General features: G+C 41.0%; 2 protein-coding genes across 2 annotated transcripts in view; one reads left to right on the forward strand and one right to left on the reverse strand.

The window, feature by feature from the left end:
• acad11 (acyl-CoA dehydrogenase family, member 11) overlaps positions 1-18101 on the reverse strand; it is an 81767-nt gene that overhangs the window by 13130 nt on the left and 50536 nt on the right. Inside the window, exons 15-16 of the mRNA XM_061965832.1 lie at positions 2094-2163; positions 407-492 (exon numbers count right to left, since the gene is read on the reverse strand). Of these exons, the coding sequence (XP_061821816.1) occupies positions 407-492; positions 2094-2163 (156 nt within the window). The remainder of the gene's footprint in view (positions 1-406; positions 493-2093; positions 2164-18101) is intronic.
• ackr4b (atypical chemokine receptor 4b) lies at positions 7475-10288 on the forward strand. The gene is made up of 2 exons (XM_061965834.2): positions 7475-7540; positions 8249-10288. Exon 2 carries the CDS (start codon positions 8253-8255, stop codon positions 9366-9368), a length of 1116 nt encoding a protein of 371 aa, XP_061821818.1. The 5' UTR covers positions 7475-7540; positions 8249-8252; the 3' UTR covers positions 9369-10288.

Consider the following 18101-nt stretch of genomic DNA (forward strand, 5'->3'; position numbering starts at 1 on the left):
CCAAATAAAATTGCTTTGAGGTCGGTAAGCAAAACCAGAATTATTCCTTACATTAGGCGCACCGGGTTATAAGCCACACTGTCAGGTTTTGAGAAAGAAAAAAAAGATTTTAAGTGCGCCTTATAGTCCGGAAAATACGGTAGTTTTTGCTTACTATTGACTTTGTTTTGCTCAAACAATTGTATGTAATAAAAAAGAATAAGGAAGTACTTCATATATTGTGTTGATATTGTTAAACTAACAACAGCACTTAAAGCAAATAAATGTAAAAATGTACTGTTAATACATGTGATCGGTATCGGCCGATGTCATTCATGGATGATCGGTATCTGAAATCGGCAGCATAATGACCCTGATAGGAACATCCCTACCAAATAGTGTAGAGCAAAGATGTTAATAGACATACCGTCCTGTCCAAAGACAGTGAGTGGCCTGACCAGCTTGACACCAGCAGTGTCCAAAGGCACCAGGATCATACTGTGTTGGCCATGTCTACAAACAGAAACAAGGTTTTTCATTATGAGAAAAGGACACGTACATCTTGGGAGTGGCTATTTGATAATTGTACACACCCTGCAATGAATTTTAACCGCCGAGAGCCAAATAAACATGACCCTAGCTCCCTTGCCAAGGTCCACAACTGTAAAATAATTTAACATCAACAGTAAATCATAAGTGGAACAGGAAAAACAAATGTTTATCCATGCTAATGTGTAAAATTAAAATTGTCTCAATCAATACTTTTCTGTTTTCTACCTCGTTTTTCATACTTTTGAGAGCCTGATCATATTTATTTGTGAGTATTATTTATTAAAAACAGATTAATAAAACAAACTGAGATAACTTAGAGCTATTTAAAGTTATTATTGTCACACACACACTAGGTGTGGTGAAATTTGTCCTCTGCATTTGACCCATCCCCTTGATCACCCCCTGGGAGGTGAGGGGAGCAGTGGGCAGCAGCGGTGCCACGCCCGGGAATCATTTTTGGTGATTTAACCCCCAATTCCAACCCTTGATGCTGAGTGCCAAGCAGGGAGGTAACGGGTCCCATTTTTATAGTCTTTGGTATGACTCGGCCGAGGTTTGAACTCACAACCTACCGATCTCAGGGTGGACACTCTAACCCAGGGGTCGGCAACCCGCGGCTCCGGAGACGCATGCGGCTCTTTGATCACTCTGATGCGGCTCAGCAGCATACTTGCCGACCCCCCGATTTTCCCGGGAGACTTCCGGATTGCAGTGTCTCTCACAGAAAACTCCCGGGATTAATATTCTCCGATTTTCACCCTTACGATAATAATAAGGGTGTGCCATGATGGTACAGCATTTAGTGCCCTCTACAATCTGTATAAACAGCGTGCCAGCCCAGCCTTTTGTTATATGCATCTTCTACTTGCACACGCAAGTGACAGCAAGGCATACTTGATCAACAGCCACACAGGTTACACTGACGGTGGCCATATAAAACAACTTTAACACTCTTACTAATAATGCGCCACACTTTGAACCAAAACCAAACAAGAATGACAAACACATTTCGGGAGAACATCTGCACCTTAACACAACATAAACACAACAGAACAAATACCCAGAATCCCATGCAGCCCTGACTCTTCCGGGTTACATTATACACCCCTGCTACCACCAAACCCCGCCCCCACCCCAACCCTGCTCCTTCACACATCAACCCCCCCTTTGTGCGTCGGTTGAGGTGGGCGAGGTTTGGTAGCGGGGGTGTATAATGTAGCCCGAAAGAGTTAGGGCTGCATGGGATTCTGGGTATTTGTTCTGTTGTGTTTATGTTGTGTTACGGTGCAGATGTTCTCCCGAAATGTGTTTGTCATTCTTGTTTGGTGTGGGTTCACAGTGTGGCGCATTATTAGTAAGAGTGTTAAAGTTCTTTATACCGCCACCGTCAGTGTAACCTGTGTGGTTGTTGACCAAGTAGGCCACTGAGTAGGTGTTTCCAAGTTAAAGGGTACCTATGACTTATACTCGTGTTAAACAATGCCAAAGCATTTGGGCGTGAGCTTGCACATTTGAGTTCACATAAGAGTCCATTCCAGCACTGTGACAACGTGTCCACTGACCTGGTGACGGTGCTGGTTGTGGTGGTAGTGCACATGACAATGGCCACTTTGCATCGCGCATGTCCTGCACCTGTGAGGATGACACAAGCACTTTTTGAGCGACTCTGACCGCCATGTGACCCGTGTCTCCGTGTGGGAAGTCAAGCAGGGCAGAAAGATTTCCTGACATGTTACACTGAGTCACCAGGGCGGAGAACACTGCAATATTCAGTCCCTGCAGGATTTTATTGGCTTTTTTTGTGATTGTCGCGGCCTAAAATCTTTTAAACGATTAAACGGCAGCATTTTCAAAGAGTTGGAATGTTTTAAGGATTACTTATTTCAATAACATTCAATCCATTTGTGATTTTACGAATTGGTAATCAGTGTTTGTAATCACCCCAAGAAGCACAGGATTGTCATGATCTTGGTTGTCTGTTTTGATTTTCTGTTGTATTCTTCCTGCGTTTGTTCCCCTTTTATACAAACCCTGTTTCCATATGAGTTGGGAAATTGTGTTAGATGTAAATATAAACGGAATACAATGATTTGCAAATAATTTTCAACCCATATTCAGTTGAATATGCTACAAAGACAACATATTTGATGTTCAAACTGATAAACACTTTTTTTTTTGCAAATAATCATTAACTTTAGAATCTGATGCCAGCAACACGTGACAAAGAAGTTGGAAAAGGTGGCAATAAATACTGATAAAGTTGAGGAATGCTCATCAAACACTTATTTGGAACATCCCACAGGTGAACAGGCAAATTTGGAACAGGTGGGTGCCATGATTGGGTATAAAAGTAGATTCCATGAAATTCTCTGTCATTCACAAACAAGGATGTGGCGAGGGTCACCACTTTGTCAACAAATGCGTGAGCAAATTGTTGAACAGTTTAAGAAAAACCTTTCTCAACCAGCTATTACAAGGAATTGAGGGATTTCACCATCTACGGTCCGTAATATCATCAAAAGGTTCATAGAATCTGGAGAAATCACTGCACGTAAGCAGCTAAGCCCGGGACCTTCAATCCCTCAGGCTGTACTGCATCAACAAGCGACATCAGTGTGTAAAGGATATCACCACATGGGCTCAGGAACACTTCAGAAACCCACTGTCAGTAACTACAGTTGGTCGCTACATCTGTAAGTGCAAGTTAAAACTCTCCTATGCAAGGCGAAAACCGTTTATCAACAACACCCAGAAACGCCGTCGGCTTCGCTGGGCCTGAGCTCATCTAAGATGGACTGATTCAAAGTGGAAAAGTGTTCTGTGGTCTGACGAGTCCACATTTCAAATTGTTTTTGGAAACTGGACGTCGTGTCCTCCGGACCAAAGAGGAAAAGAACTATCTGGATTGTTATAGGCGCAAAGTGTAAAAGCCAGCATCTGTGATGGTATGGGGGTGTATTAGTGCCCAAGACATGGGTAACTTACACATCTGTGAAGGCACCATTAATGCTGAAAGGTACATACAGGTTTTGGAGCAACATATGTTGCCATCCAAGCAACGTTACCATGGACACCCCTGCTTATTTCAGCAAGACAATGCCAAGCCACGTGTTACATCAACGTGGCTTCATAGTAAAAGAGCGCGGGTACTAGACTGGCCTGCCTGTAGTCCAGACCTGTCTCCCATTGAAAATGTGTGGCGCATTATGAAGCCTAAAATACCACAACGGAGACCCCCGGACTGTTGAACAACTTAAGCTGTACATCAAGCAAGAATGGGAAAGAATTCCACCTGAGAAGCTTCAAAAAATGTGTCTCCTCAGTTCCCAAACATTTACGGAGTGTTGTTAAAAGGACAGACCATGTAACACAGTGGTGAACATGCCCTTTCCCAACTACTTTGGCACGTGTTGCAGCTATGAAATTCTAAGTTAATTATTATTTGCAAAAAAAAATAAAGTTTATGAGTTTGAACATCAAATATCTTGTCTTTGTAGTGCATTCAATTGAATATGGGTTGAAAAGGATTTGCAAATCATTGTATTCCGATTATATTTACATCTAACACAATTTCCCAACTCATATGGAAACGGGGTTTGTAATCAATAATGAAATCCAGAGGCAAATTCATACATTATTTGCGGTTACAAGCGGGGAAATTGCGAAGATTGGACAAAATTGCAGGGCCGCACCTAATTTGTGGGGCTCGGTTGAATTAGCGCAATAGCAACATCCTGGAGAGACTGAAAACTACACAAATAAACGAGTGACGAAGGACTTTGACGCAGGCATTTTTACCCCGCTGGAAGTCCTCTTTTATGTCGGTCTGTTGTGGCTACCTTGCCAATACCAGGCCTCAGAAGTCCTCTACTGAGTCACAGTGAGGAGAAAAAATAGTCAGGCTTCCTGTTTATATTTCCATGCTGGCAACGGGGAAATGTGGAGGCCAGACATACGTGTGCAATAACGACAGAAGGACACTGTCATCATGTCCACTGTTTTAGTCACGACATTGACAGATTGAATAACTTTTGTCTTCCCAGAAGAGTCGATGCAAAAGAGGGTGGCCTGCCCAAGTGTGCCAACACTTTGACTTGAGGTGCTGCCAGTAGAGCAGAGACGTGTGCACGTCAAGGAAAGCCCATTAGACCTGAGGCTTGTTGGCTCTTACTTAACTTTCATAATACAAGCTGTCAAGTCCAAACATGTTCCAGCACCACTGGAATGGAAAGAAAAACCCTCACAGTCGCGTGTCTTCCAGCAATTTGGCAAGCACACTCTTCATAGATAGTTTCCCTTTTTTTTGTTTATTTTCAGAATCTTCTTTTATGCAGCTGGCCTGGAATGTGTGATGCACCTCTCTCTGCGTTGAGGTCATTACACGCTTGTCTCTAATCCACGCCTCTCAGAGGGGATCAATGAAAAAAACAAAGAGGGCTTCCATCGAAACATTAAAAAGAAGAGAAAAAGTAGAAGAGCAATTTGAAACACCTATGTTGTCACCTATGAAACAAAAGATTGAAATTTAGACTTTAAAACACTGACTGTTTTTTCAATGCAATTTAACGGTGAAGAATAACCGTCCACCGCATTCTTAGTTTTATTTGTGTGTGGCCCATGTTGGAAAATGTTTGACAACCACTAGCCCAAGCCTTTTGTTCTGAGGAACTTTAAAGGGGTCATATTATGATTTGTTTCCCTCCATTCAAACACTTCCTTGTGGTCTACATAACATGTAATGGTGGTCCTTGGATCTTGTTTAACAGACCATCTTCAAACCGTTTTCTGACCGGTCTTATTTACGTGCTGAAAACCTCCTTCAGGCCATGCCCCCCCTTCCATCGCATTTTGTAGTTTTTAGCTCTTCCATATCAAGACTACTGACAGATTTGAGTGAGAAATATACGCTACGTTTTTAGAAAATGGCAACAGCAGGGATGCACGTACACGTACGAGCCAGTCTGCCCCACAACAAGAGGACAAAGAAAATTAAGGAATTTACTGACTGCAACTTTGAGCTACAACTGAATGGTGGTCACGGGCAAAGCTTGTCAGGTTAACTTCTACCATATATGGCAACATTCCCTGGCGTGACCAAGAAAGAATATGTTACTGAAGTCCCAAATTCCAAACGTTACATTTAGAGCAAATTTTTAAGAAGGCGGGATAGTTTTGTAAATATCTCTACCATGCCTCATTGGTTTGATTTCAAAACTTCTGGCCCCATTAAGGATACTTGCCAACCCTCCCGGATTTTCCGGGAGACTCCCGAAATTCAGCGCCTCTCCCGAAAACCTCCCGGGACAAATTTTCTCCCGAAAATCTCCCGAAATTCATGCAGACCTGAGTGACGTGTCGACAGCCTGTTTTCACGTCCGCTTTCCCACAATATAAACAGCGTGGCTGCCCAATCACGTTATTACTGTAGAATGATCGAGGGCGAGTTCTTGGTTTCTTATGTGGGTTTATTGTTAGGCAGTTTCATTAACGTCCTCCCAGCGCGGCAACAACACACAACAACAGCAGTCACGTTTTCGTCTACCGTAAAGCAGTTCGTCTGCCGTAAACAGCAATGTTGTGACACTCTTAAACAGGACAATACTGCCATCTACTGTACATGCATATGTGACAATAACATCTACGGCTTTTAGAGAGTGCAGTGCACAACTGCGCACACAACAAGGAGACGAAGCAGAATGCATCATGAGAGAGGGTGTTCTGCATGGTTAGAAAAATAGTGACAGAGAATAGAACAATTGGTATATGAGTGTTATGTGTGTGTATATGTGTAAATAAATGAACACTGAAATTTAATCAAGTATTTCTCTTTTATATATATATATATATATATATATATATATATATATATATATATATATATAATAAAATAAATATATATATATATATATATATATAATAAAATAAATATATATATAATAAAATAAATATATATATATATATATATATATATATATAGAGCTAGAATTCACTGAAAGTCAAGTATTTCTTATATATATATATATAAAATAAAATAAATATATACATATATATATATATATATATATATATATATATAAAGAGCTAGAATTCACTGAAAGTCAAGTATTTCTTTTATATATATATATATACATATATATATATATATATGAAATACTTGACTTGGTAAATTCTAGCTGTAAATATATATGATATATTTTTTCAATAGTATTTTTAGACCTATTTTCTATTGTTACTTTATTATTCTATTTTATATATACCTGTTTTACTCAGCATGCTGTGCCACTGTCCCATATACTGTACTGCATACTTGTTAATAATAGAATAGAATGGACTTTATTGTCATTATATTTGCATATAACGAGATTAAGGACTCCAATTTAAGGTGCGGTAGTGGGAACAAATATGGGATAAAAATAAATTACACAAGAAGTAATAACGATAAAACTAAGAATTTAAATAAAACATCCAATAAAAATAATAAGCAATCCTGTACAATATACAAAATACTGTACAATATACAGAACAAGACAAGAGTACCGGAGTGATAACAATCAGTGTCGGATGTATTGTATGTATAGAACATTATAATGAGGACACATCGCCCTGTAATTTAATGTATTAAGTTCTAATTCCACAAGCGGTAGAAAAATAGATGGATGGAAGTTCTAATTACTTATTTTACTGCGAGCAAAAGTTGAAGTGTCACGTGTGCACCGTTGCAAAGTGTAAGGTGATGCTTAAAAGAGCAGACAAAAACAACTGCATGATGATAGATGGCTCTAGTTTCTCAAGAATTGAAAGAGTAATACATGGATGGCAGCAGGCTGGAACAGACTGGCTTTAAAAAGGCACACAAACACATTTGTACGTGTATGCAAAGCTTGGTGGAGAATGGGAGGTGCGTGTAGTGCATGGAGAGGGGTGGGGGTGGATGTTCTTTGCCGACAACTCTGCTGTGCAGACACAACAAGCGCTGAAACATTTGAATTAACAGCAGCAGACTAAAGAGGTAAGAACTTTGGAACTGATAACATAAAATTAACTAAAAGGTTCAGCACAATTTTTAGATTGTATTTTTTTTACATTATACCATCTTGTTGTTTTTCCCTACAGAGTTAATGTCCCGCTTAGACATTGTTCATAGCCACACTGAGATAATGATAATCACCTCAGCCGTTCTTTACTCAAAACATTACTGTGGTTATACTGAGTCACTCTGCTTGGTTTGTTGCCCTCATAAAACAATTGTTTATGTCTTTTTTTATGCATTTTTAATGGTGATGAAGGAATGAAGGTATTATGTGTTATTTCAGGCTTGTTTATTAAAATGAAGTTTTCCAAGTAGGGAGATACTATTTAAAAAAATAATAAATGCCCTCAGTTCTTCCAGCCTTAAGTATGCGGCCGCAGTGAAAATACTTGAGATATTTTGCAACGTTCCATAGTTGTATAAGAAAGTGCATGGTTGTCGACACAAGATGGTAGTTTCATTGCTTTACGTTGCAGAGCAGCTAAAACTAAACGAAACTAACAAAATACTGTACTAGTCTTTTTTGGGGGGGAAGGAAGAGGAGAACTACAGACGGAGTTACAAAGTTGGAGTCATTGATGTGTTCAGGTCCACGCATGGTGCGGACAGACAAGGATTAGGCTATTAGGGAAGCCATGCAGCAGAGATTCCACTGAACAACAACCTTGCCTCTTTTTGCCCACACAGCAAGATGGAGGACTACTATTACCATGACGACCAGGACTCCAGCTTCAACGCCAGCTACGACTACAGCTATGACCACTCGGTGTGCGACAAGGAGACTGTGCGTTCGTTCGCCAGTGTCTTCCTCCCGGCCATCTACTCGCTGGCACTGGTGGTGGGCCTGGCGGGGAACGCTCTGGTTGTGGCGGTCTACGCGTCACGCTCTCGACTGCGCACCTTGACAGACGTGTGCATCCTTAACCTGGCCATCTCGGACCTGCTCCTGCTCGTCACGCTGCCGTTCTGGGCGGCTGACGCCGTGCACGGTTGGAGGTTGGGCTCAGCTGCCTGCAAGCTCACCTCATTCCTCTACAGCACCAACTTCAGCTGTGGCATGCTTCTGCTGGCCTGCATCAGCGTGGACCGCTACAGGGCCGTAGCCCAGAGCACGGCAGGGAGGGCCGCTAGGGGCCCCCGCGTACGGAGAAAGTGGCTCGTGGTGTGCTTGGCGTTGTGGGCGGTGGCTAGCTTCCTTGGTCTCCCCGAGTTGGTCTTCTCCACCGTCAAGCACTCCCATCACAGGATATACTGTACGGCTGTGTACCCGCACAGCATGGCCCGACCCGCCAAAGCTACCCTGGAGCTGCTGGAGGTTGGCCTCAGGTTTGTGCTGCCTTTCCTGGTTATGGTGGTCTGCTACTGCTTGTTGGGCCGTGCCCTGGGCCGAGTGGCGGGCATGCAGAGGGAGCGGAAGTGGCGGGCCCTGCGGGTGCTGTTAGCGGTGGTGGCCGTCTTCCTGCTGACTCAGCTTCCTTACAATGTGGTAAAACTATGCAGAGCGCTGGACATCATCTACATGCTAGTGACCGACTGTGAGGTCAGTAAGGGCTTAGATCACGCCCTCCAAGTGACCGAGAGCCTGGCGCTGACCCACGCCTGCATTAACCCGCTCCTCTACGCATTCATCGGTTCCTCCTTCAGGGGACACATCCTCAAAGCTGCCAAGCGTCTCGGTCAGCAACTCGGGCAGCACCCCGAACGAGAGGCCGGCGAGCCAGCGGTAGAGATCGCGCTCACCGCTCGCAATCAAAACCAATCCCAGTCTGGATCCGAGGAACCAGACACAAGCACGTTTACCATGTGAAGTGCACACAGAACTCGCCACAACACTAACTTGAGGAGCGCATTCCAGTGTAGGACACAAAACCTCTAACATGCCGCGACTCCCATGAAACATTCATTTAGATGTTGCTACATTGATATTAGAGGTTATGTAAAATACTCGTTCCCGAGAAACTCAGTAGTTAGGCTAGGGAAAAGATCATCAGATTTAGGAAATCGCAGTTAGGGAGCAAACATCTCTGCTTTTTAGCTACGGACATTGAAGGAGATGGAATGTTGAGAGAGTGACTGAGTCTTTGTAAGCATAGGGTAACCCGAGGGTGTCCAAACACTTTCTGGTGAGGGCTGCAGCCCGAAAAGTCAACACGATGCTCAGTGGCATGTCCAGGCAGTGGCCTACGGTGCCACCACTAGAATCCGATAGGCCACCCAAGGTGCTACCCCGCTTATAGGTGGAACGATTTGAAGCATACGAACGTAGCGTAGTAAGTCAGAGGCCGGTATTCTGTCCACACATATCCTGCGAGTGGCGGTAGTGTGCTTGATCTAGTGATGTGACGAGATGTGCGGAGGCTTCGAGGCGTGTGTCGAGTAATGGAGGGGGCGTTTCGGCTAAGCGCGTGAAGCGAGCCTCGCTGTACCACGTGACCGATTCGGGCCCTGGATAAGCTTTAGCGAGGAGATTCGTCAACACACAAACTCATACTTGCCAACCCTCACGGATTTTCCGGGAGACTCCCGAAATTCAGCGCCTCTCCCGAAAACCTCCCGGGACAAATTTTCTCCCAAAAATCTTCCGAAATTCAGGCGGAGCTGGAGGCCACGCGCCCTCCAGCTCCATGCGGACCTGAGTCCGCTTTCCCACAATATAAAGAACGTCTAAGGTAAAGCAGTCCGTCTGCCGTAAACAGCAATGTTGTGACACTCTTAAACAGGACAATACTGCCATCTAGTGCATTTGATGAAAGCACTTTTGTGTGTGCCACACAGCAATGCATAATCAGAGAGGGTGTTCATCATGGTTAGAAAGATAGTGACAGAGAATAGAACAAGGATGGACAATTCAACCCTTAACTCAACAATGAGTAGATGAGTGTTATGTGTGTGTATATGTGTAAATAAATGAACACTGAAATTCAAGTATTTATTTTGTTTATATATATATATATATATATATATACACATATATGCGTCCATCCATCCATTTACTACCGCTTATTCCCTTCGGGGTCGCGGGGATATAGATATATATATATATATATATACATATACATATACATATATACATATATATATATATACATACATATATACATATATATATATATATATATACATATATATATATACATATATATATATACATACATATATACATATATATATATATATATATACATATATATATATACATATATATATACATATATACATATATATATATATATATATATATATATATATATACACATACATACATACATATATATATATATATATACATATACATATACATATATATACATATACATATACATATATATACACATATATATATATATATATATATATATACATATATATACACATATATATATATATATATATATATATATATATATATATATATATATATATATATATATATATATATATATATATATATATATATATATATATATGTATGTGTGGGGAAAAAAAATCACAAGACTATTTCATCTCTACAGGCCTGTTTCATGAGGGGGGTTTCCCTCAATCATCAGGAGATTTTTTTTCCTGATGATTGAGGGAACCCCCCCTCATGAAACAGGCCTGTAGAGATGAAATAGTCTTGTGATTTTTTTTCCCACACATACATATATTGCGCTCTACTACGGTATCGAGCACTATTTTTTGGATAACCTTATTAAGACATATATATATATATATATATATATATATATACATATATATATATACATATGAAATACTTGACTTGGTGAATTCTAGCTGTAAATATACTCCTCCCCTCTTAACCACGCCCCCAACCACGCCCCTGCCCCCCGCACCCACCCCCCACCTCCCGAAATTGGAGGTCTCAAGGTTGGCAAGTATGCACAAACTGGTGAAGCGCCAAAGAAAATCTGGGATTTTGAGAGTTGTGGTCTGTCTGGAATCCGGATAGAAAATAAAGAAATATATTTTTTAAGTGCCAGTAGAATCGAAGAATACCGATGCATGGTATCAAATTTAATCCAAGACGTTTACCGCTTCATGAACAGTATGAATAGCACAAAATTGAAACAAAACAATATACAGTACAGGTCAAAAGTTTGGACATACTGTACCTTCTCTTCATTCAATGCGTTGCCTTTATTTTCATGACTATTTACATTGTAGATTGTCACTGAAGACATCAAAACTATGAATGAACACATGTGGAGTTATGTACTTAACAAAAAAAGGTGAAATAACTGAAAACATGTTTAATATTCTATTTTCTTCAAAATAGCCACCCTTTGCTCTGATTACTGCCTACTCTTGGCATTCTCTCCATGAGCTTCAAGCACACCTGTGAAGTGAAAACCATTCCAGGTGACTACCTCTTGAAGCTCATCGAGAGAATGCCAAGAGTGTGCGAAAAAGTAATCAGAGCAAAGAGTGGCTATTTTGAAGAAACTATAATATAAAACAAGTTATTTTTAAGTACATAACTCCACGTGTTCATTCATAGTTTAGATGCCGACAGTGACAATCTACAAGGTAAATAGTCATGAAAATAAAGAAATCACATTGAAATGAGAAGGTGTGTCCAAACTTTTGGCCTGTACTGTATATATTCTAAATGTTATTTTTATCAAAGCAGTAGTCTGGTAGCGTAATGGTCTACGCATCTACCTTTCATGCCACATGGCGTGGGTTCGATTCTCGGCAGCGTTAGATCGCAAATATTATATAAACATTACTTTTTTATTAAGGTAACACATTCTGTAAGGTACTTATGCTCTTTTAAACAATCACCAGAAATGAACAGCTGGATGATGGAGAGATTGTGTCAAGAAAAAAGTATCGCTTTAAATAAAAAAATTAACTAAATCTCCCCTGTTCTGTACATCGTTGTCCAAGTTACTTTGTAGTGACATCTTCCTCTTTAAGTCTATAAGTATTTTTCCCAAAAGTGACAGAAAAGATGCCCTATCGTATAATACTACCATGTTGGCAAAATACAAAGCTCAATGCTTTAGGGCGCATAATATTTAATGTCAGCAATTGTCTTACAAGAAGATTCATTCCATACTTGGTGGTGGTATGCTACTATATTAGCTACAGCTGCCCTTGGGGTAGACTGACAGTTTTATGGGTGCTGTTTCACAATAGTCCGTTATGTTCCCAACCATAAAGAGTGGACGATTAGAGCAGTATATTTGCTCACTTCTACTTTATTGTCAACTTCAGTGCAGTTACAATCCCAGGTGACTCACTCACACTAGCCCGCTTACTCCATGTACAGTGTGTCTCACTCTAAACGTTCCCCCCTGCAACGTGTATTAATATGCTGGAGTATCAACGTAACAATCATATTGTAACAGGTGCCGCCCCTGCAGAACTAAGTGCTCCCTGCGTATCACCCCTGAAAAAAAGTCTGGATACACCACTGGCTATGCTGAAAACAATTCAATGTAATAATAATAATAATAACTGGGATTTATATAGCGCTTTTCTAAGTACCCAAAGTCGCTTTACATGTAGAACCCATCAATCGTTCACACCTGGTGGTGGTAAGCTACTTTCATAGCCACAGCTGCCCTGGGGTAGACTGACGGAAGCGTGGCTGCAATTTGCGCCAACGGCCCCTCCGACCACCACCTATCATTCATCATTCAATTCACCGGTGTGAGTGGCACCGGGGGCAAAGGGTGAAGTGTCCCGCCCAAGGACACAACGGCAGCGATTTTTGGATGGTAAGAGGCAGGGAGCGAACTTGCAACCCTCAGGTTTTTGGCACGATTGCTCTACCCACTACGCCATGCCGCCAAATGTACAACCCCCGTTTCCATATGAGTTGGGAAATTGTGTTAGATGTAAATATAAACGGAATACAATGATTTGCAAATCCTTTTCAACCCAAATTCAATTGAATGCACTACAAAGACAATATATTTGATGTTCAAACTCATAAACTTTATTTCTTTGCAAAAAATAATTAACTTAGAATTTCATGGCTGCAACACGTGCCAAAGTATTTGGGAAAGGGCTTATTCACCACTGTGTTACATGGCCTTTCCTTTGAACAATACTCCGTAAACGTTTGGGAACTGAGGAGACACATTTTTTAAGCTTCTCAGGTGGAATTCTTTCCCATTCTTGCTTGATGTACAGCTTAAGTTGTTCAACAGTATTTTAGGCTTCATAATGCGCCACACATTTTCAATGGGAGACAGGTCTGGACTACAGGCAGGCCAGTCTATTACCCGCACTCTTTTACTATGGAGCCACGTTGATGTAACACGTGGCTTGGCATTGTCTTGCTGAAATAAGCAGGGGTGTCCATAGTAACGTTGCTTGGATGGCAACATATGTTGCTCCAAAACCTGTATGTACCTTTCAGCATTAATGGCGCCTTCACAGATGTGTAAGTTACCCATGTCTTGGGCACTAATACACCCCCATACCATCACAGATGCTGGCTTTTCAACTTTGCGCCTATAACAATCCGGATGGTTCTTTTCCTCTTTGGTCCGGAGGACACGACGTCCACAGTTCCCAAAAACAATTTGAAATGTGGACTCGTCAGAACACCGAACACTTTTCCACTTTGTATCAGTCCATCTTAGATGAGCTCAGGCCCAGCGAAGCCGACGGCGTTTCTGGGTGTTGTTGATAAACGGTTTTCGCCTTGCATAGGAGAGTTTTAACTTGCACTTACAGATGTAGCGACCAACTGTAGTTACTGACAGTGGGTTTCTGAAGTGTTCCTGAGCCCATGTGGTGATATCCTTTACACACTGATGTCACTTGTTGATGCAGTACAGCCTGAGGGATCGAAGGTCGCGGCCTTAGCGGCTTACGTGCAGTGATTTCTCCAGATTCTCTGAACCCTTTGATGATATTACGGACCGTAGATGGTGAAATCCCTAAATTCCTTGCAATAGCTGGTTGAGAAAGGTTGTTCTTGAACTGTTCAACAATTTGCTCACGCATTTGTTGACAAAGTGGTGACCCTCGCCCCATCCTTGTTTGTGAATGACTGAGCATTTCATGGAATCTACTTTTATACCCAAACATGGCACCCACCTGTTCCCAATTTGCCTGTTCACCTGTGGGATGTTCCAAATAAATGTTTGATGAGCATTCCTCAACTTTATCAGTATTTATTGCCACCTTTCCCAACTTCTTTGTCACGTGTTGCTGGCATCAAATTCTAAAGTTAATGATTATTTGCAACAAAAAAAAAAGTTTATCAGTTTGAACATCAAATATGTTGTCTTTGTAGCATATTCAACTGAATATGGGTTGAAAATGATTCGCAAATCATTGTATTCAGTTTGTATTTACATCTAACACAATTTCCCAACTCATATGGAAACAGGGTTTGTAGGTTAATACACGTTCATACCTTTCATACCATCATACCTTTGCGTTGTTAGTATTGTAACTTATAACAAAGGCTGTTAAAGTTAACACGATAACGAGCTAACAAGAATTTCCTTTAAAGGCAAGATTTCTTTTGACATGCGACTAACGTGAACGCACCCTGGTGCGATCCTTGGTCCATCACGTAGCCTGGGAAAATGCATCTGCGTTCCAGTTGACGTTGAGCCACAAGCGGAAAGAAATAGCAAGCAGAAATAAACAAACAGGGTACATTGAATGACAAGCCAAGCTCCAAAGCCCAGGCGGTTCACTCTCCCGTCAAGACCAAAGCCATTTCCATCCATCACCGGAAAATGCCATCCAGAGAGAAGAACCCTTCCACCTCGACAAAGGCAGGACAGGTGTCACCTCAGTATTTAGATACCAGTTTAGCGGATTTAATAACCCAAAAGTTGGATTGTTACGAAAGGAGGTGTGCTAATTAAAACACTTTGTACCTGCTAGTATTGAGGATTATAAAAAAAGAGATACTTTTTCTGGCGGGCTGAAATAGTGTACATCATACTTGCCAACCTTGAGACCTCCGATTTCGGGAGGTGGGGGGGGTGGGGGGCGTGGTTAAGAGGGGAGGAGTATATTGACAGCTAGAATTCACCAAGTCAAGCATTCCATACACACACACACACACACACACACACACACACACACACACACATATTATATATATATATATATATATATATATATATATATATATATATATATATATATATCCTGAAAATATGCAAACAAAACTGTGTTTAGATAATTGATACTTCAAACTTGCATAAATAAGTTTAAGGAATATAACATAACTTGGCTTCTGAGAGCTTCAAAATGTAATGAATAAAATGCTAAAGTTGTTGATAAACAAGCAATTATTTTAATAATTAGATATGGTCATTTTAAATTAATTATTATGATCATTTAAAATTAATTATTTCAAACATGTTTATTTAAATGTATAATTCTATGGCTGGATGTAATAAGGAGTCAGAAAAAATACAAATAAAAATACAATTAATTTTGATGTTTTTAGCAAAATATAGTAAAACTGTATTTCGTTTTTTTTAATATAATAATATTAATAATAATATATGCCCTGCGATGAGGTGGCGACTTGTCCAGGGTGTACCCCGCCTTCCGCCCGATTGTAGCTGAGATAGGCTCCAGCGCCCCCCGCGACCCCAAAGGGAATAAGCGGTAGAAAATGGATGGATGGATGGAATAATAATATATTTATTTGTAGGTAAGATAAACATAATAATACAATATATCTCTAGTCAGGATGATTTTTTTCTTGTCACCCTGTTGTCCTCCCGTCGTGAAAAAAGGCTGACCTCACTCAGGTCTGCATGGAGCTGGAGGGGGCGTGGCCTCCAGCTCCGGCTGAAAACCGGGAGATTTTCGGGAGAATATTTGTCCCGGGAGGTTTTCGGGAGAGGCGCTGAATTTCGGGAGTCTCCCGGAAAATTCGGGAGGGTTGGCAAGTATGGTGTACATTCCCTTCTAACATGTTCTGGTTGATAGCCCCAGAGTGTTTAGCAGGCAGATCGCCGAGAAATAATACACTTTAATACAAACTAAAGAAGTTTAAGACATTCTCTTGCACAAATATGAATAGGATTAACTTGTACAACACGTAAGGTGCAGAATATCAGAGGCATTTATTCGGGTAAAACGATCACAGGTTCTATTGCCAAAATTGTTTGACAATCAAGGCATGATTGCCACAATCCACATTAGGGATGTGCAATAAACTACAGACAAAATGTGTATGCATTTGACAGCCCTATTTATAACATATCTTAACATAAATTCATCAATAAATGTATTTCATTTTTACACTCTACCCAAAATAATTACACAATGAGGGTAATTGCACTTGACTGAGCTAACCTATGTATTTTGTAAACATTGTGTGTTTTGTTGAAATAAATACAGCATTTTCACAAACTCGTACCCTGAGTCATTGCAAAAACAGTGCTGCTTTGCTATGATAACAAATGGTTGTACTGCACAACATCACTCTGGCAAGTGGCTCTCATCTGAGAGCTAATGCTAACATGTCTAGTAAGTGGGAGAAAGCTTCCTTGAGTCTTTAAACCATAATGGCACTGCAGTGTTTGTCATTCTTTCCATCCTCAGTACCTGTTAGTCATCCTCTTTCCGCTGCACTGGTCAAACTACTGGTTACACCGCAGGCATTTGGAAAAAGAGCACAACAGCATGCTCTTTACAAGAATCTATTGAAAAGTTCGCTGCTGTGTCATAGTAAGGGAATAGATGAGATGTCATTTAGAAATACAATCCAAGAGGAAACACCCTGAAGATGACACTCGGTCCTTGTCAACAACGCCAAGCTGTGCTTTTGTTTCACAGTGACTGCACTGAGATTGAGATGTTATGACTCCCAGTAGAGATCACCAAGTATGACAAAACTGTCAACATTCCTTCCTATGAATGCTTTTTGTGGTTGTGCAGAAAGACATGATATTTCCTCCTCCAGAGAACATTTCACAAACACACGTGTTAAAAGACATTCCCAGCAACAAGACGGGGATATGAAAACACAAACAAAACAGCCGAACATCTCGGAGGCCTGTTATACAAAGCAATCAATCAATCAATCAATGTTTACTTATGTAGCCCTAAATCACGAGTGTCTCAAAGGGCTGCACAAGCCACAACGACATCCTCGGCTCAGATCCCACGTTAGGGCAAGAAAAAACTCAACCCAATGGTATAACAATGAGAAACCTTGGAGGGGACCGCAGATGTGGGGTGCTATGGACGTTGAGTGGATCTAGCATAATATTGTGAGATTCTAGTTCATAGTGGATCTAACATAATAGTGAGAGTCCAGTCCATAGTGGATCTAACATAATAGTGAGAGTCCAGTCCATAGTGGGGCCAGCAGGAGACCATTCCGAGCTTGAAAGCAGGATGTATTCCGATCCAGGATAGGTTTGAAGATTAAGTACGGATATGTTGTACCACAAAGCTGGTTCACCCAGGTAATTTATGTACTGCCACCCCTACTGCTAAAGCTATGTTTGTGGAAACAAAATTAGAGCCAATAATAGCACCGTCCACTGACTAATAAGAGATCAGAGCCTATTTCAGTTTGTTCAAAGTTTTT

This window comes from Nerophis lumbriciformis, linkage group LG07 (genome assembly GCF_033978685.3).
Source record: "Nerophis lumbriciformis linkage group LG07, RoL_Nlum_v2.1, whole genome shotgun sequence".
In the NCBI taxonomy this organism is placed as follows: domain Eukaryota; kingdom Metazoa; phylum Chordata; class Actinopteri; order Syngnathiformes; family Syngnathidae; genus Nerophis; species Nerophis lumbriciformis.